Source organism: Camelus bactrianus, chromosome 19 (genome assembly GCF_048773025.1).
Source record: "Camelus bactrianus isolate YW-2024 breed Bactrian camel chromosome 19, ASM4877302v1, whole genome shotgun sequence".
Lineage (NCBI taxonomy): Eukaryota > Metazoa > Chordata > Mammalia > Artiodactyla > Camelidae > Camelus > Camelus bactrianus.
The window spans coordinates 24,553,110-24,572,481 of record NC_133557.1 but is presented as its reverse complement, the minus strand read 5'-3'; the positions used below and the strand labels follow the sequence as shown (position 1 = coordinate 24,572,481).

The 19,372-nt window shown below is 47.9% G+C and overlaps 1 protein-coding gene across 5 annotated transcripts in view; it reads left to right on the top strand.

The window, feature by feature from the left end:
* The window catches only part of ATP9A (ATPase phospholipid transporting 9A (putative)), a 121,581-nt gene that overhangs the window by 6,902 nt on the left and 95,307 nt on the right, over positions 1-19,372 (top strand). The window contains exon 2 of one of the 5 annotated variants that reach the window (XM_074347449.1): positions 1,198-1,359. The exons of 2 other annotated variants lie outside the window; for them this stretch is intronic. In XM_074347449.1, the coding sequence (XP_074203550.1) occupies positions 1,241-1,359 (119 nt within the window). In that variant the 5' untranslated portion in view covers positions 1,198-1,240. Of the gene's footprint in view, positions 1-1,197; positions 1,360-11,202; positions 11,337-18,991; positions 19,057-19,372 lie in introns of those variants that run through there. 2 more of the 5 variants (XM_074347450.1, XM_074347451.1) reach the window with 2 other exon arrangements.

Sequence of the window (19,372 nt, the reverse complement as noted above, 5' to 3'; positions counted from 1 at the left end):
GTAGGAGAGTGAGCCTCAGAGTCAGAGAGCCTGGAAGATGCTATACTGCTGGCCTGAAGATGGAGAAAGGACCCCCAGGAAAGGAATACAGGTGGTGTCGAGAAACTGGAGAAGTCAGGGAAGGGGTTCTCCCCTGGAGCCTCCAGGAGAAACACAGCCCTGCCGACACTTTGAGTTTAGCCCCATGAGACCCATTTTGGACTCCCGACCTCCAGCTCTGTAAGATAGTCCGTTTGCGGTGATTTGTCACAGCAGCAAGGGGAACCTAACGCAGATGGTGTATCCTGCAGACCTGGAGGACAGTCTTGCCACAGGCTTCAAACCCCAGGGAGCCCCTGCCTGGCGGGTGCAGCAGAGGCATCTCAGGGCTCATGCTTACGTTTTTGCTTGGGGGACAGAATTTACATCTACAGGTTGCTTGGCTCCTTCCCTGACCACGGAGGAGAACTAGTGTTTGCTTAGAATCTGTAGTGTTTCCACACTCAGGCTGCACGGTGGCCCTTTGATGTTGGTATGTTTTTGTCCTTGTTTTATTGGTAAGGAAACTGAGGCTTAGAAAGGTTGAGCAATTAATCTGGGTCCAGAAGGAGTGGCAGAAACTAACAGAACGCCAGAGTCTGTACTGGGGGCACTGGGGAGTGTTTCTCCGAGCAGCCGGGGCTGGCGGCTGGAAGGTGTTTGATCAGCTCTGTCCCTTCAGTGCAGTTTTTCTCTGTTGGTTTATTTCTCCCTCCAGTAACAATGAATTATTATTATTATTTTTTTGCCAGGTGACCGCAGGATAGAGAATTTGGGAGTGGTGGTTGTTGACTGTATATTGCATTTTGAAGCTGCTGTAAGAATAAAGATAAGGATATTATAGGCCATAATCTGAAATTCTCAGGACAGGATGCTGGGTTTGTTGCTTTGTGGTTAAGAGTTTGGATTTCAGGGTTACAGGCTTAGGTTAAGGTATCAGTTTTGCCATTTTACAACTTTTATAACTCCAGACCCCTGTCTTTCCCTCTCTGTGCCTCAGTTTCCTCTTCCGTAAAATGGGGACATAGTTAGAGTGCCCGCGTGGCCAGGCATAATACATGCAAAGTAGATGTGAGCCCTGGGAGAATGTCAGGAATTGTTGTTATCACAGCCTGGAGGGGAGGACCAAGCCTCAGATGGACTCTGGCACCGGGTAACGTTATCTCCTCTTCTTTCTAGAACTTTGTAGAGAGTCCGGTTGAGTAAGAACTCTGGCCAGAAAATGTCCCCAGAGGACTTGACTGCCAGCAGCCATCTCAGACCTCAAGTGATGGAGTCCGTGGTGACCCGGATGCTGCAGGCCTGGTACTCCTGCCGGACCAGGACCAGGGTGAATCAGTGGTGCGGATTCACTGTTCACGTGAACCGAAAAGAACACTGCCCTTCGCGTGAAGGGGGCCTTTAGAGGGGTGCATTTATTCAGTTGGAAGCTCTGAACTTTTTACTGAAGCTGCCACTTCTAATTTGTGGTGTTAAAATGTCTTTCCCTTTTGACCCGATGGGGGTAGTATGAGGTGTAGGTACAGTTGATGCTCATTATTTGCTGGAGTTCTGTCCGTAGAGTCCCCGCCCACACCGAGTTCGTGCACAGTGAGTCACTACTGCGGACACAAAGGGTTAGGTTCCTGTGAGCCTCTGGTCACAGTATTTTTTGTCAGCTGATCAATATAGAACCGTGTGTGAGGTATGTGTCTGTCGAAAGACACTGTATTTAAGTATATTGTTGGTTTGTTAGCTTTGCGCTACCAACCAGCAGCGCAGCTCCTGCCGTGAAGGACGCGTGTGTAACACGTGTACTTTTCTCCGTGAGACGCCCCACGAGCAACTTGCTTTTGGGAACGCTGGACTGTGCCGGGGCCGTTTTAAACAGAGAAGTAGATAACAAGAAGCACAAAGTGCAGGAAACATGGCACCACGGAGACCACGAAGAAGACACCTGTGTGCGCAGGAGCATGGAGGCGGGAGGGCAGAGCCTCCCTGCTCAGCTGGCGCCGGGCGTGTGCGGAGGGCTCTCCGCGCGTGTCCGGGAGTGGGCACCAGGGTGCTGAGTACTGCTTCTGAGGTTACAGATGTGAGGCAGCAGGTAAATTAGCAAATACAAACCCCACAGGTAAGGAGGGCCCACTGTGGGCAGGTGTGCGTGTGTTTTCGGTGTCTGTTGGCACAGAGGAGGTGGTAGTAGGTGTACCAGCTTGGGGGGCTGTGGGGGGAGCAGAAGGGGGGATTGTGCTGGGGGTGAAGTCCGCAGACCCCAGCCCTCCTCTCTCCGTGGTGGGAAGTTGCATTAACAGCTCTTGGCTGCCCGGGATGAGAGTGGTCGGAGCATCGCTGACAGCGGCCCGTGGGAAGGGGCTCTTTGCACCCCTGGCCAGCCCAGCTGCACTTGTGCCGCCCCCAGCCCGTTACAGAACCCCTGCCGTGGGCTGTCCCCGGTGTTGACTAAGACTAGACCAGGTGCTCCCTGCCCACGCCGGTCACAGGCAGTGACACCGGAATGACAGACCCAGGGAGAGACGCCAAAGGGTAGAGCATGGGTGCAGGAGCTGTGCCTGCCGGGGCCTCCCTGCGGAAGGGCACTGAGCCACCTGCACACCAGCCCCTTAGGAAGCAGGGCGGTCATTTGACCTTGAGCTCAGCCATCTGTGCAGCAAGTGGGAAGGAAGGGCGCTGAATGATCCATCTTTGGACTTTGGGCTGTTGCTTCTCAGAACAGAAAGTTCTTTTACTATCTCTACCCAGATGCAAATAAAGAAAGTCATTAATTAGGGTCAGCCATACTTCATGGCTACCTTTGGGAAGGGACAGGAAGTGCCTCTGGCTTTACTCCTGAAAGGGAGTAGACTTGGGTTTAATTTGGAAAGAAAAGGACTAGTTGTAATATATTTTTCGGTGACTTTTACCTAAAGAGAGTGGTGCTGATTTTTTAAAAAGCTAGTGTCTGTTTTTTGTACGTGACTTTGATTCATCGATTTAGGTATTCAGAGCTTGGCCTGTGGGGAACATTGCCAAAGATCACTTTAGGTGGCTCACGGCCGGACGTTGAAAGGTTAGCAATTATTTTGATAGTTCCCTCTGTTTGTGCCGAGTGATACTTGTTTTCTCCTTGTAGTCGTGACAGGAAGTTTCCTTGTAGAATATGATTTAGTAAAAACAGAGTCGACTTAAAGAAAAGCATGCAGTCAGCGACGTTCAGGAGGCAGTAGGTGTGTCCATGTAATGCCTGCCCTTTAGAGAGGGGTGGCATGGGCTAAAATGATGCTGTCGGTCCAAAAATATCCTATTGTTCTTACAAGGGGGAAAGAAATGGGATAACCTGGCTGTGTTAATAGATTAAAAAAATTTTTTTTAATTTTGCCAGGTTGTCCATGAAAAACACGTGGGATCTTATTATTGCTTTTTGTCATTGTCTAAAGTTTTCGAGGGTTGTGGGAGAGGACAGTTGGAAGGGACCCTGAGGAAAGAAAGCTTTCTCACGTGAGTTGGGAAGCCGGGTAGGCAGGAGGCTCATGTCTCCTCCCAGTGAGATCTCTGGGGCCTTTGCTGAACCCCAGGGAAGAGCCCGTGGGCAGCCCTCCCCACTGGCAGCCCCCTGCCCTCCCCGCCTGGCTGGCCTGGCTGGCCGTCTGCCGTGCTGCAGGGTGCAGTGGGGATTGGCCAGTTTAGACCTCAGGATTCACAGCCTTGGCACTTCTGCAGTTTTGAGTTTGATAATTCTCTGTTGTGGGCGCTGTCTTGTTGCAGCATCCTTGGCCTCCTCCCACTAAGATGCCAGAAGCACCCTGCCCTCACTTGGGACAACCAGATTGTCTCCAGACATTGCCGTGGCCCTTGGGGGAGAAGGAGTGAGCAAAATAGCAGCTGTTAGGACCCTCTGGGTGAGTGGGGTGAATGTGCACTGTGAACAGCCATATCCCGTATTGTCCGCTTAAGGTGACTCATCCTGTCTTAAAAAAAAGAAGAAGAAAAACTTGTTGGGCAAGAAATTCACGTTTGGATTCTGTTCTTAACTATGAGTTCAGTTTCTCATTTAGTAACTAAGGAAGCAGTGAGCTGTTGGAAGAGAACATTTGGGAAGTGACTTGTGTCCTTCCCCAAATTTACAGGTCGATGTCCTAATCCAGCACCTCAGAAAGTGACTGTATTTGGGGACAGGGCCTTTAAAGAGATGATTAAATGAAAATGAGGCCGTTAGGGTGGACCCTAATCTAATCTGAGTGGTGTTCTAAGAAGAGGAGATTAGGACCCAAGGAGAGACCCCAGGGGTGAGAGGAAAGGTCTCGAGGACACAGAGAGAAGGTGGCCCTGTGCCAGCCAAGGAGAGAGGCCTCAGAAGGTACCAAATCTGCTGACACCTTGATCTTGGACTTCCCAGCCTCCAGCACTATGAGAAAATAAACCTCTGTGGTTTAAGCCACCCAGCCTGCAGTGCTTTATGCTGGCAGCCTGAGCAGACTAATATAGGAAGCATCTCATGGTTATTTTGGGAGGTTAGGACTCTCTTGGTGTTATTAATAAACCCTTATTTTTAAACCGATGAGGAGTTAGTTCTTCAGTGATTTGCTTCAGACAGTCCAGTCCGGGGAGCTCTCTGTAAGCACGTTGCAAAGTCATGTCCACTAGAGCTGAGTGGCCTCCCCCCACCCCCAGGAGTAACCCTAAAACATATACCACGTGGTCCATAGGGTGGAGGCACTGTCCCCAGATGTTTCCTTTTGCTTGTGGAGTTGACAGTGGTCACACTTGCAGCCTGTGCTTTGGATGGTTGGTTTGTTCACTCTCGTCACTAGGGTTGTGCTAGATTAATGTGATGAGAATCATATTAGTCGCTAACCCCAAATGTGTGCTTATCAGGGGCCCCGCACTCCTGCGAGCCTGACGGAGATCATCGCATTTAATCCTCCCGGTAGCCCTACTTGACAGATGATGGGCTGGGATGGTTTTGGTTAGACAACTCAAAAGCTCATTTCAGTTTTTTATATTATTACTGTTACTTGTTTTGTTTTATGAACAGTGCCTGGGCCATAGCAGGCAGTTTACAAATATTTGTTGTATGGATTTTTTTTTCCTTTTCTAAAAAATTGAAGTACAGTCAGTTTACCACGTTGTGGCAATTTCTGGCGTACAGCCTGATGTTTCAGTCATTTCAGTTTTTCAAAAGGCTCATTTTACTTTGACTTCATGCAGCGAGTTGTCTCTTGCAACCTGTCTCCATGCTCTTTCCTATTTGAGCTTTTCTGTAACAGCCATTTATAGCAGATGATTTTTGTGGAGGGGTAAGGAATTGGGGATTTGCAAGGCTTCAGTGATTTGGAGGTGTATGTGTGTATGTACTCCATCGTTCCTGGTGGAGGCTGAGAGCAGAAATGTGACGGAGGAAAATTCTAGAAACTTCAAATTATCCCAGTGACTGTAAATTCTTCAGAAACATAGTATCTGATTTCAGAGTTAGTTTACGTATTGATCCTTATTTTCTTAATTCACTGTAGGAGAGACAGTCATGCTAATGGGAGGAAAAGTGCAGAACTTTTATTTCTAAAACGTATGTACTCACCCCGTAAAAGGAGATGGTTTGAATCTGAATACTTTTTAACTTTTATACAGTCAGTCCCCATAAAAATCCAAATAAAATTTAAAACTGGAGAACTCCTCCATCCCCTCCTCTCCCCTCTGTTTTTCTGCTCCCCAAATTAAGGGCGGTTAGAGGCTCTCATACAAAGAAGGACATGGTGGTGTCCAGGTGAATCAGAGGAGCAGGTAGTAAACAGATCAGAACACTTGTCCTACCTGGCAGGTTTTTTTTTTCCCCCAAATAAGCTGATTGAAAATATGCATATAGACACAAACATACATATACACATGCAGAAAAGTGCACAGATCATAAGCGGGCAGCTTGATGAATTTTCATGAAGTGAACACCCTCCTGTAACCAGCAGCAGACAAACAGGCTGTGACCTCAGAAGCCTTCTCTTGCCTCCTTCCTCCCCCTTAGTCTGTACCCCGACTTCCAACAGCAGAGGTCGGTTTGGCCTGCTTTTGACCTTCAGGTAAATGTAGTCACGTAGCACGTACTCCCTGTGCCTGTTTTTTCTTACTCTGTGTTTTGTTGATAAGGGTTGATCACATTGTACGTGTATTACAGTTCATTCATGTCTATCGCCATGTGAAGTCATTGCATGAAAACAGTTGACCCCGGAACAATGAGGGGGATGGGGACGTTGACCTCTGAGCAGTCCAAAATCCCAGTGCTGGTGCTGCCATCTCTGCCGCAAAAGCCGAGAAATTCATGGATGGACTCACCCAAGGGCAGAAGCTGGATGGAGCAGTCTGCATGGAATCTGAATTCTAACGCTAGTTCTTTAGATTTTACATTTTGTGATTTCCTTTCTTCCCCCTCACTGCCCCCCCCCGCCGGGTGTTAGAATCTGAGACAAATATTTTATTTTTTGACTGTTTTCTGTTGTTACTTTAAAAAGAAATTACAGTCACTTTACAATGTTGTGTCAGTTTCTGGTGTACAGCGTAATAGTTCAGTCATAGTGTGATTTCTAATTGAACATCAACTTTTCTCCTCACTTAAAGATCTAAAAAATGAAAATACAGGTCATCTATACTACGTTGATTGAGAAGAGTCTGCATCTAGGTATGTGGGCCCACGCGGTTCAAACTCGTGTTGTTCCAGGGTCTGCTGTGTGTGGTGATTTCTCCGTCCCGTCTCCTCCTGATGGACGTGTGGACATGGCCAGTCTGGCTTCTCATGAATAGCGCAGCTGTGGGCCTTCCTGCGTGTACCTTTAGCACCTGTATTTACATGGCTTTGTTGGAGCCTGGGGCATATTTATGTTTAGCTTTGATTGTAACTGGTAGTTTTCCAAAGTGCTTGTATGAATTTGTGTGAGTCAGCAGGGAAGATCCTAGGTGTTCCACATCGTCACCAACACTGGGTATTTGTCATTTTTCATTTTAGTCATCCTCATGGGCGCATAGGAGTATCTTGAGAAACTTACTTTTTATGATTTATTTGAGAGAGGCTTCCTTTTCTTGATCTGAAGTCAAGTTTTAGTTATGTAGGTTAGCTAAGTCACGGTATCCCTGAACCTAAACCTGGCAAAATGGTCACCTCACAGCGACCTTGCCCTTCTGACCAAGCACCTTCTTTTTCTATATATATTTTTTATCTTGAAAGGTTTTATTTTGCTTCATTGTAACTTTGCACAATGGCTCACCAGCTCAAAGATTGCAGTCGCTGTCCTAAGAGAACTCCTTGTTTCTACACTGATTCCTCCCAGTACATTCTGCAGTGTGATCTTTTTTTTTTTTGCATCTTATTTTAGCTATTTTTTATTACAGTAACATTGGTTGATAGCATTATATGTTTCATATGTACTTTATATGTCTACCCTACACCCAAGCACCTTCTTCTTGAGTAGTTTGCATTATAAGGGAAACAGTGAAAAAAAAATATAATTTATTTTAATTGTAAAATGAGTACATGTGTATTAAAGAAAAATTGGAGAACAGGGAAAGCTGATGAATGAGATAGTGGTGTAACGAGACCCTTCAAAGGCAACCACAGTTAACACAAACCTTTTAGCACATGCTGTTTTCTTCCTGTCTGGCTTCCGTGTGCACATTGTTTGATGAATTATAACCATGTAGCACATGTGTTTTTATTTCCTACTCTTCTTGTTCACTTAGCGTTTTAATGTAAGGCTTTTTTTGTATCATGCCGTACTTTGTAAATGATACTTTATATCGCAACATAATACTTCTTTAAGTAAACATCTTTAATTTACATAACCAGGGCCCTCTGTTTTCACAAGTTGAATCCTATTTTATTTTTGCTTTATAAATAATGTATTCATTCTGAACGCTGGCCCTCCAAAGCAGAGTCACCCCAAAGGCACACAACAGGAAAGCTGAGGGAGGTACAGATCCACGGACCTGAGAAGTCGCCCGTCCGGCCAGGATCAGGTGAGCTGCATCTGCAGAGCGACACAAAACGGCAATGCTTGTTACTCTGAAGAAAGCCAGAAGAGTAGCCTTGCTTTTTTGGACATTTCAGAGGATTGCGTTTCATTTACTCCGTAACTATGTGCGGGGCACTTCCTCTGCCCCAGCCTAGGTCAGATGCTGGGGCTCTAGAAATCCCTGCCAGCGGGGAGCTTGCTTACACCTAGGGACTGGGAACAGGAGTTCGGGTAAGCATTTTTCAACTCTGTTGGTTTCTTAGGTCCTTAGTTCAAGTGGATTACTCTGTGGCATCAGCACATAGTCCCGCAGTGAGTACTACCCCTATTCTGTTTTCTAGGAACTGAGGCCAAGAGGGGCTGGATAACCAGCCCAGGGCCACCAGTCCTAAAGCTGCTGCCCTGTCCCACTCAGCCACCCGTTCGTTCTTCAGAGAGCGTCCCCAGACTGCTCACTCTAAAGGAGGCACCTCCCACCCAGTGACATTGTCTTGTTTTGTGTTTGTTTTGGCTTTGCTTTTCTTGCCACCCTGCCCACCTGCAAAATTGTAGGCTCCGTGAAAGCAGTGTCCTCATCTTTCTCGTTTGCTCACTTGAGTGTTGAGCACAGAGACTGGCACGTTGTATGCAGTAAGTGCTCAGTAAATATTTGCTGACTGAGTGAGTGAGTGAGTGAGTGAGTGGTTGAAGAGCGGCAGCCTCGGTTCCAGGCAGGTCTGTCGGCAGGTGGAAGCATGAGTCACCTCAAGGGAATTTGCGTTCTTAGTTCATCAGGGGTGTGATTGGTGTGCGAGACACAGTGAGCTCTCAGTGAGTGTGTGCTGTGCCAGAAGGAAGCAAAACAACAGAACTTCCCCTTTTTCATGGCAAGAGGTGGGATTACAGACCTTTGCTTCCCCCCTCCCCCCCTTATTCACATAACTTCTGGTTTTGAGGAACTGGTCACAGATGCAGCTACCTGCCTCTCGCCAGAGGCCTGGGGTATAGCTTCCAGCTGATCTCATATTTGGATATGCCCCCGTCTCGGTCCTCACTGGCTCCCAGCAGCTGCCTGCTGCATCCCCGAGATTTCTCCTGTTTCCAGGCAGTTGCATTAACTGGGGCTGAGCCTTTGCCGGACAGTCACTAACATCCCCTGAGCAGCATGGGGCTGTTTTGTGCCACGTGATGGACTAGGGGCTTGGGGGACCAGGGCTTACTAGAGAAGGGCCCCTGAACAGCCCAGCCAGACACGGCTGGTATGGCCCTGGAGAGACCTGAGCCACTCAGAGCCCTCCTCAGCTCTGAGGCTCCACATGGGACTTGTAAACACTAGCACTTTAGTTTTTCCAGTATGAAAGTAATGATTCCTGTTAAAGAAAATGAGTGGTTCCTCTTATAGAAAAGTTAAAGAGGCAGTAGCTGGAATTGAAGCTCTACCTCCTGTTAACATTCGGGTGTGTTTCCTTCTGATCTGTAATTGTATCAGCTGGTGATTAGGTGACATTATTTTCACCGGCTTTTGCAGCTATAAATTAGAACTTATTCTTAGAGGCTATCTTGATGCATGAATTTTCTCTGCATCTTGCAGAATTTTCCTGGGCTGGCATCGCCAGGCCCCTGGGCTCAGTGAAACCCATGGGTCTTCAAGGGCTGTAATTGTGTATTAATTGCTAAGCTGCTTTCTGGAAGGGCTCAGCGTTTCGCACACTGTGAAAGCAGGATTGCCCGTGCTCCAGGGTCAGGATGTGGGTGATGGCTTTCCCCCACCATTTTACCCAGTGCAGGCTCTCGAGATTGGGAAAGTTTAAAAAAAGAGAGAGAGAGAAAGAAGTAAAAACAAAAGCTTTCTCTTTCTACCACAAATGGGGCTTCCTGTTTATTAATGTGTGAGACAGGTGTAGCTGGAGGGAGAAGGGCCTGTGGTTGACTGAGGACAAGCTAGCTCAGTAATGCTCTGGAGCAGCTCTGGGTGAGCATACGCCTCATGCTGGTGTGTTTGGTGGGTATGTTTGGTGTCTGTGTAAGGTATGTTTGAGAGTCTGCAGGCATTCAATAAATACCTGTTGACTGAATAATAGAAAGTGTCTGTATACAGTTTCTGGTGACCAAGCTGTGTGTAGACAGCTGGGCCCAGGCAGTGTCTGCTTCCCTGCAGAGGAGGGTGGGGGCTGCCGTGCAGTGGTTGGAGCCGGGGGTCTGGTCCCCTGCGGAGGAGCTCTGTGAACGTGCTCTCTGGTCCGGGCCCCTCCACACCTGAGTTGTCCCCCTGCTGGCCCCTCAGCCCGTCCGTCTGCCACCTGTTTCCAGGGGTAAACTCCTCCCAGGTGACAGGCGTTGTCACCTCTGGCATTTTACAAGTGTCCTTGGAAACCTCCCCCATGGCCTTCTGGGGCCGTCTCAGTGCCAAAGCCAGGCCCGGGGTGGAGCCAGTGGCCTGGGAAGGAGAGTGGCTTCCCGGGAGGTGCTTGCTCCGTGGGGCCAGGCTTGAGTCTCTGGAGAGGCTGCGAGCCTAACTCAAGCAGAGCTGCCTTGGTTCATGTGGGGCTCTGCCTCTTCCTGGCTGTGTGACCTTGGGCGGGGGCGGGGGTGGGGGTTGAGCTCTCTGCAGATGGACATGGTAGCAGTCAGGGGCGGTGAGGACAAAATGAGTTAATGTTTGTGTCGTGCTTAGACCCCAAGTGTGCGGCTCAAGAAAGGACAGGAGCAGCGATGGTCATGGTCAAGGCTGACAGTGGGCTGGAGGGAGGAGCCAGGTGGGCCTGGGCAGTGCCCTTGGACCCTTGGCGTGTCCTGCTGTGCCTCTGGCATTGAGTTCCTCCCTAGATTGCTGTGTGGACAGTAGACAGTTCAGCGGTCGTTCTCAGAGTCTGCTGTGGTGTGAGGTCTCCAAACGCTGGTTAGGAGTGCTGGCTCTGGGGTCAGCCTGCCGGACCCCCGCCTGCTCAGCCCGTCATCTGCTATGGGTCTCAGTGCAGGAGTGGGAGACATGAGCGCCCACAGAGAGGTGGGGAGGGTGCAGGAAGTCACTCACGGTGACGGCTTTGCCACAGCACCTGGCGCACACTGAGTGCTTTATTAATGCTCTTGCTTATTGTTCTGGTGTCTAGGGAATTGCCTTCCATTTGGTCATTTGATTCCGTTCAGTTCTCTGGCATTTTGTGGGCCAGTGTTGTGTGCATGCTGTTGCCTGGGGGTTGTGGCCCTGGGCTTGTTCTAGAGCCTGTGAGTGGATGGCCCAGCTAAAGTGTCCATGCATGAGGTGAGGTTCCTGTGCGCTGGGCACCTGGGGCATGTGAAGGGCCTGAGAGAGCATCATCAATCCGCCCGGAGCAACTGCGCACCTGCTGTATACCAGGCCTGGGGTGTGAGGTGAGTAGTATCTGGTCTCTGACCCTCAAGCTGGTGGCTGAGATTTAAGGCTGCAGGCTGAGAGCTGTGGGCTGTTCGGGAAGCAGGATGGATTGGGTTTTTTTTGTTGTTGTTGTTTTGTTTTTAAATTTAAAAAGTTAAATCAGTCACAGAGTCACATAGTTCAGTGTTTAAAAGGCACAGACAAAAGTGTGTACATTGTAAACTCAGTCTCCCTCCCACCCATTCCAGTCAGCTGTCCTGTGCCCCTCCCCAGGCAGCCAGTCATCAGTGCCTTCAGTGTCGTTCTGGATAATCTTCAACCATTTACCAAAAAAAGTGCATGTATTTTATACCTATTTCTGTAGACAAACACACATAGATTTTACCCTCTTTTATTCAATTGTTAGTACACCTTACACAGTACAAGATATTTTTTTGTTAACCATACACCCTGGACTTGGTCCATATTAGTATCTAAAAAGCTTCTTCAGTCGTGCTTTTTTTTTTTAACACTTTATAGGGTTCTGTTGAATAGACGTACTGTACTCTGACCAGTTTACTGCTCACGAGGTTTAGGTTATTTGCGGTGGTTTGTGGCGACTATCCATGTTATGGTGAATTGCCTTTATGCCCATTTTAGAACATACAGAGTATCTCGAAGGGGAATTGTTGGGTCGAAGTGAACGTCTGTTTGTAATTTTGATAGCTGTTCCCTGGTTGCCCTCCCTCAGCCAGTGCTGAGTAGGGCGCCTCCCAGCAGTGAAAGTGCCTGTTTGGCCGTCCTGACCAAGCACCAGTGTTGTTAGGCTCTTTGATCTTGGACATCTCAGTGTGGTTTCAGTTTTGCATCACATTTAAAAATTGAGTTAGTTGCCAACACTTAAAAACTGAGTGCATTATGCCTTACACCAGAAATTGACACATTGTAACTGAGTGTATGTCAGTTAAAAAAACAAAACAAAACTGAGTGTTTTGCATCTTAGAATCTGTGTTCTGTCTGTAAGTCTGGTGGTCTTTTGTGCTAGGCTTGTGTAGAAGTGTATCCTGGCAGGAGCTGGGGGTGGCCACTTCCTTCCCAAGATGTCTGGGCTCCTCAGTGTGCCTCATCCCACTGGACCCTGTGTTTACTTTTTTCTGTTGCTCGCTGGGCGTCTGTAGATTTTTTGGCTTTCCTGGTCTAGAGCGAAACAGGCGAGGAAGTCTAAGGAAGAACAGAGATGCTTCCTCTTCTCTTTGGGAAGAGCAGAGCTGGGATTTAGAGGATCAGTAGAAGTTGGGCGATGGTCTTGCCAGAGGATGTCGGGTGTGAGTGAGTCTTGAGTGGGGGTGGGAGTTGAAGAAAAGTGGAGCAGTGAAGGAAGAACTGGAAGTGCAGACGTGTGGAGCTCACCTGCCTTGGCTGCCGGTGGTGGCTTGACGTTGGGGGATCTGGGATGAGAAAGTAATAGGCTTGGATTTGAGTTCGTGATTATTGAGTCGTTGTGGGGTGAGATGCAGTGTGAGAGGCATCACGCTTTGTGAGCAGCAAGAGACCAGCAGGGAAAGACTTAAGGCACAAGAAACAGGGAGAGGCGACCGCTTCCACCATCCATGACCGCCCCTCCCCCAGAGAACCTGAGTTAACAGTCGGGGTGTGTATGTGTATATATTTTTCCCATGCAGATATTAACATATATTATTAAAATATAGTGCAACAAATGGCATACCTTTTGCTTTATGTTTTTTGCCCCTCCTGCTTTATGACTTGGATCTCGTCCTGCCAGTGTATGTGTCTCTCCCTTACTCTGCATTACCGCAGGGAGTCCCTCTGTAATGGGCACGGGGTCACTGCCAGGGTTTTGCTCTCTCCCTGTATTGCTGCTGTGAACATCCTGGTGCATTTCCCGGTAGTCACCAGGACCAGTATTTGTGTAAGATGTGTCCTTCTAGGGGACTTGCTAGGTTAGAGGGTCTGGGCTTTGTATTTAAAGTGAAGTTGCAGAGAAAGACAAATAGTATGTCACTTACATGTGGAACCTGAAAAATAGTACAGATGAGTCTGTATACAAAGCAGGAACAGACTCACAGACCTAGAAAACAAACTTACGGTTACCAAAGAGGGAAAGAGGGGAAGGGATAAATTAGGAGTGCGGGGTTAGCAGATGCAAACTGCTGTTTGTAAAGTAGATAAGCAACAAGGATTTTCTGTATAACACAGGGAACTCTAGTCAATATCTTGTAAACCTATAATGGAAAATAACCTGAAAAAATATATAACTGAATCACAGAGAAAAAAATAAGGAAAAGTTGCTGCATTGACTTGGCCTTTTTCACTGACATACGGTAGTCCCACCGTATCTGAGTTTCCGCTTTCCACAGTTTCAGTTACTCGCTCTCAGCCTGAAAATATTAAATGGAAAATTTCAGAAGTAAACAATTCATCAGTTGAATATTGTACGCCGTTCTGAGTAGCACGGTGAGAGCCTGCGTCTTCCTGCTCAGTCCTGCCCTGGACGTGAGTCAGCATCCCTTTGTCCAGCGCCGTCCTCCCTGTTAGCCGCTCCACCGGCTCCGTTATCAGATGCACTGTGGCAGGCCCTGTTGTGTTCAAATAACCCTTCTTTTACTTACTCATGGCCCCGAACAGTGATGCTGGAAATTCAGGCATGTGAAAGGGAAACTGTAAAGTGCTTCCTTTAGATGAAAAGGTGAAAATTCTCAACTTAAAGAAAGAAAAAAAAATCATGTGCTGAGATTGCTAAGATCTCCAGTAAGAGTGAATCTTCCATCCGTGAGGTTGTGAAGAGAGAAAAAGAAATTCATGCTAGTTTTCATGTACCTCAAACTGCAAAAATTATGGCTGCAGTGCATGATAAATGGAAAGGCATTAAATTTGTACAATAAGATATTTTGAGAGACCACATTCACATAACTTTTATTACAGTAAATTGTTATAATTGTTCTGTTTTATTATTGTTAATCTCTTACCACACCTACTTTGTAAATTAAACTTTATCAGAGGTACATACGTATAGGAAAAACACAGTACACATGGGGTTCAGTATTACCCGGAATCTCAGGCATCCACTGGGGGTCTTGGAATGTATTCCCCTTAGATAAGGGGGGGGGGGCAACTGTAGTCTCATTTCTTCTCCAGATTGTAGCATTCCTGTGGCCAGAGATACACTCAGACTTCAGTGAACTGCTTCCTTTGCATTCTTTGACTCTAGATTTTACATTCTCCTAGTTAAAAAAAAAAAAAAAAATCTAGCCAGTTTGGTGTTTTTAGAACGAAGAGCAGAAATTTCCCTTCATACCTTCCCTTCCATTCCTTCCAGTCTCTGCCCGCTCCCCCCCAGGGCATCTGTGCTTCACAGTCTGGGTTATGTCCTTTTGGACCTGCTGTCCCGGGTGGTCGCCACTAAGACACATGTGGCTGTTTACGTTCATTTGATTAAAGAAATAAAATTTAAAATTTTGTTTCCAGTGCTCAAGAGCCACGTGTGGCTAGCGGCTGCTGTATTTGACAGCGCAGATAGAGGACATGTCCATCATCACAGAAATGTACGGGACAGTGCTGCTCTGGAACCGAGTTCTCCAGCTCGGGGCCAGATAATCCTCTGTGTGGGACCGTCCTGTGGCTGTAGGAGTGTAGCCTCGTCCCTGGCTTCTAACCACCTGATGCCACAGCCCCTCCCTTTCCTCTTCCTGCAGTCATCACAACCAAACATCTTTCTAGATGTTGCCAAGTGGCCCAGGGGCAGATTCACCCCCTACCTCCTGAGAACTGCTGCTGTAGACTTTTCTCCGTATTGCTGCTTTTTTTTTTTTAATTGAGGTATAGCTGATGTACAATATTATGTACAATATAGTTCAGGTGCACAACATAGTGAGTCACAATTTTTAGAGGTTGTACTCTGTGCATAATGTTGGCTGCATTCCCTGTGCTGTACGGTAGATCCTTGTAGCTTGTTTATTTTATGCAGAGTAGTATCCCCCAGTCCCCTCCTCCTGTCCCGCCCCTCCCCTCTGCCCTCTCCCCACTAGAAACCACTGCTTTGTTCTCTGTACTTGTGGGTTCTCCTTACTGCTTTTCATTTTTCTTTACATTCTTCCTTGATCATCCCAGTGTCCACACTAAAATTCCAGCTTCCTGGACTTTGGCTTCAGGGAAGGTGGGTGTGTCACGCAGGCAATTCAGCAAATATTTGCCGAGCACCTGCTGATCATGGCGGCACCAGCGCAGAGACGACCGTTTCTTCTTGTTACAGTAGTTACCTTTTCCAGAAACGTGGTTCCCTTGGCGCTTCCCCCCGTCATATTTGCCTTTGGCCGGATTGCACATCTGGTCAGCTGGCTATTAGCCATCAAAACCTTTTGTTTGTTTTAGAGTCCAGTCATAAGAAAGCCCATTGTTTAAATTGTCTAAGCTGGAGGCAGTGTAATCGGAATGATTTCTAGCCTTACATCGTAATTAGCTGAATAGCTGTTGCTAGTGATAGGTGAGAAAATGTTCCTGTTTCCTTTTTTTGTCTGGAAAAATAACTTAAGAGAAATAATATCTACTGTTAATTGAATGCCTGTTACGTGCTAGGTATTGTCCTCTGCCCTTTATAGAAAATCCTTACTCCTCATAGTAATTCAGCAGGGCAGGTCCTACTGTCATTTTACAAGCAGGGCAGGTGGGACTCACAAAATGAGCTGCCCGAGGGCACAGCCGGTGCGGAGCAGGGCTGGAATTTGCACACGGGTTCGTCTGGCTGAAAAGCCGGTGTTCATTACTCTAGCCCCTGTCTTGAAACTGTGACCCTTGCTTATTACTTCGTTTTCAGCCTCTCCACTAATTTCTCACGCTCACGCTCAAGGATTCTGTCTTGTGGCTCATCTCCTGACTCTGTCTAGAACGTGGGCTAGGAGTTAATTTGTCCAGGCAAGTGACACGCAGCTCAGTTTGGTATTGAGAAGCAACAGCAGCAATCTGTGACACCAGGGTGACCTCTTGGACTTCCGGGGGAGCTGATGTCCACCCCTTAGACGGGGTGTGGCAGCAGCTGCTAGAAGAAAAGAGTGGATGTAAAACCAGACGTGGAGGGGAGTTTGGCTGCCACCTCTTCTGTTTGGACTGATGGGGGTAGGGGGAGGACTTCGTCACTTATAAATTTGCCACCAAGCCCAAGGCTTCTACTACAGGACAGGGGTTCCCCAAACACGGGCCGGTAATAGCTCCAGGTGCTGCGGTGGCATCGTCTGAGTAGTTCACGGACAGGAGCTGAACCACGTGGAGACATACAGCGAGACACTTCCTTCCCTTTTCAGTTTTCCTTCTATATTTCTAACCTTGTGGGGCCCACTTTAGAACAGCAGAGATGGCTTGTGTCTGTGCAATCAGGGAGGGAGAAGAGGCTTCGGACTCAGAGCCACTGGATCCAGTGGGAACTTAGTAACATTTGCTTCTCCTTGTGTTGATTTTGATGTTTACCTTCTATTTATGGCAAGTGATACTGGTTTTCCACTGATGGTGATGGTATTAAGTTTCCTTTTAAGATACATTTGTGTCAATAAAATTGAGGGCAAGAGTTCTTAACCTGGGCACAACTGGCATTTGGGAGCTGCCTCATTCTTTGCGGCGGGTGCGGTCCTGTGCTTGTAGGATGTTTAGCAGCCTTCTTGCCTCCTCTCCTTACTGGATACCAGTAGCTAACCCCCTTTTCCCTGTTGGGAATCGCTGACTTAAGGTGTGCCAGTTTAGGCGAACTTGTGAAGTTAGAGAGTAGAGGTAGTGGGATATGATAGAAATCCTGTGTGTGTGTGAGAATGGCTGAAGTTGGGGGAACTGCTCAGGCAGATAGCCTGCAGGGGTGGGGTGCACTTACCAGAGTTCCCGTGTGTGTCCTTCGGCATTGACATTGGTTCAAGGGTGAGGAAGGAGGAGATGCCTTGAGAAAGATGATCTAAAGCAGTGCCGTCCAGTAGAACCTCTGCCGTGCTGGAATGTTCTGAATCTGCACCGTCCTGTCCATTGCCACTGGCCGCCTGTGGCTGCGGAATGCGCAGAATGTGGCTAGCGAGAACAGGGAACCTAGCTCTTCGAAGTTATGCGTTTTTATTTTATTTATTTTTTTGAGGAGTGAAGGTAATTAGGTTTATTTATGTATTTATTATTTTTAGTGGAGGTACCGGGGATTGAACCCAGGACTCATGCATGCTAAGCATGTGCTCTACCGCTGATCTGTGTCTTTCTCCCATCAAAGTAATTTAAATGTAGAGCGACCGTGTTGGATAGCACAGCTCTAAAGAAGTCTGAGTGGAGGGGTTAGGATGAGAGACCACAGGCTGTGAGGTGTAGACCGCATTCTTTAAAAGTGAGAAACACAGAACCGATAGGAATGCGTCGTGGTGGATGGTCCAGCATGTGGCAAACCGAACTGTCAGACAGGAGGTTGGGGGCAGTGGTGAACACACCCAACTGACACTGGCTTTAGCAAAATAAAATAAAACAAAAGCCAATGTGTTGATGCCTAAGACTATGTATGAAGCTCAGGGAATGGACAGACCTGTGCTCTCTCCCAAGGTCAGAAACAAGGTGGCTGCCCACAGCCCCAAGCTTGTTTTCTCCTGCCTTAACAACCCCAAGGTGAAGGGCACATTTTTTCTAGAATTTCTAGCAAAAATTGGATGACCTCATAATGCTACTGACCTGCCCACAGTGTCAGCCTGGAAGCCACGGGAGAGCCCTTCCTCTGGGGGGTGCCCTTCCTCTGGGGGTGTCCCTCCAGCGCCCTCTACTGAGGAACCTTAGCGTTGCGCTGGCTGTAAAGGAGAGGCAGAAAGGAAGTCTGTCCGTATCCCAGCGCGGGCGTGGAAGGGTGAGTGGAGCTCAGAGGCAGTACATTGATGTGAAGGCGAATGGGTGCGGGGCGGGCAGAGCACCTGCAGGATGTGCTCACAGAAGAGCTCCTGCTTGAGCGGCTTGAGAGCCATCACTCTTAACGGCCCCTAAAGATCCTTCCAGTTTTATGAAGTGAGGAGAGACTAGGGGAAAAAAAATCGAGGTGTGGAATAATTGTGCTGAAGAGGCTGTTAATGGCCATGCAGGGTACGCTCAGACTCTTAGTTCAGGCTCTGGATCAGACAGGCCCTGGGCTGAAAGTCTGTTTCCACCACTCGGTCACAGATGGAGTGGGTGTGGTGGTAGATCTTGGGCAAGTAACTGAGTCCTCTCTGGGTCTCAGTTTCTCTGAAAACAGGGAAGATGCTAGTTACGCACCATGTAGGACTGTTGTGAACATGAAATGAAATGATGCATTTCTTTTTTTTTTTTTATTTTTAAAAGAGAATGTACTTCTATATCCATACTATTTTGAGAATCTGTACCTTTCTCATCACCCCTCACTGCCACCACCCTCGTCTTCATTTGCCCGGATGATGGCAACAGCTTCCTAAATTATCCCTCTGTTTCCACTTTTTTTGGGTTCATGTACAGCTTTAATTAAGATAAAGTTCACATATCCTACAATTCACCTATTTAAAATACACAGTTTAGCAGTTTTTAGTATACTCATAGAGTTGTGCATCCATCACCGCAGTGTTAGAACATTTCACCATCCCCAAAAGAGACCTCACAGCCCTCGCCTGCTTCTGTTCTTGCCCACTGCAGTGTCTTCTCTGCCCAGAAGCCGGAGGCACCTTAAAAAAAGCTACATCAGATCATGCCACCCAGCGCTTGTAACCCTTCAGTGGTGTCCCCACTGTGCATGGAGTAAGTTCCAACTCCTTGCCCTGGTGACAAGGCCCTGTGTCATCTGCCTCCTCTTCCTCTGACCTCATCTTTTCCCCTCTCCCCTGTGATTGGTACATTCCAGCCACACTAGTCTTCTTTTTGTGCAGACGTGTGCCAGGCTGCTTCCCACCTCTGGATCTTGGCCCTTGTAGTTCTGTTCTGCCTGGATGGCACTTCCTTGCCAGGTTGCATGGATGTTCCTTCTTGTCACTCAGCTCAGCTGTCACCACCCCACCTCCCTGACCTCCCAATCTCCCGGAGCCACACCCCTTCCTCGCTGCCTCTCTTGTCCTGG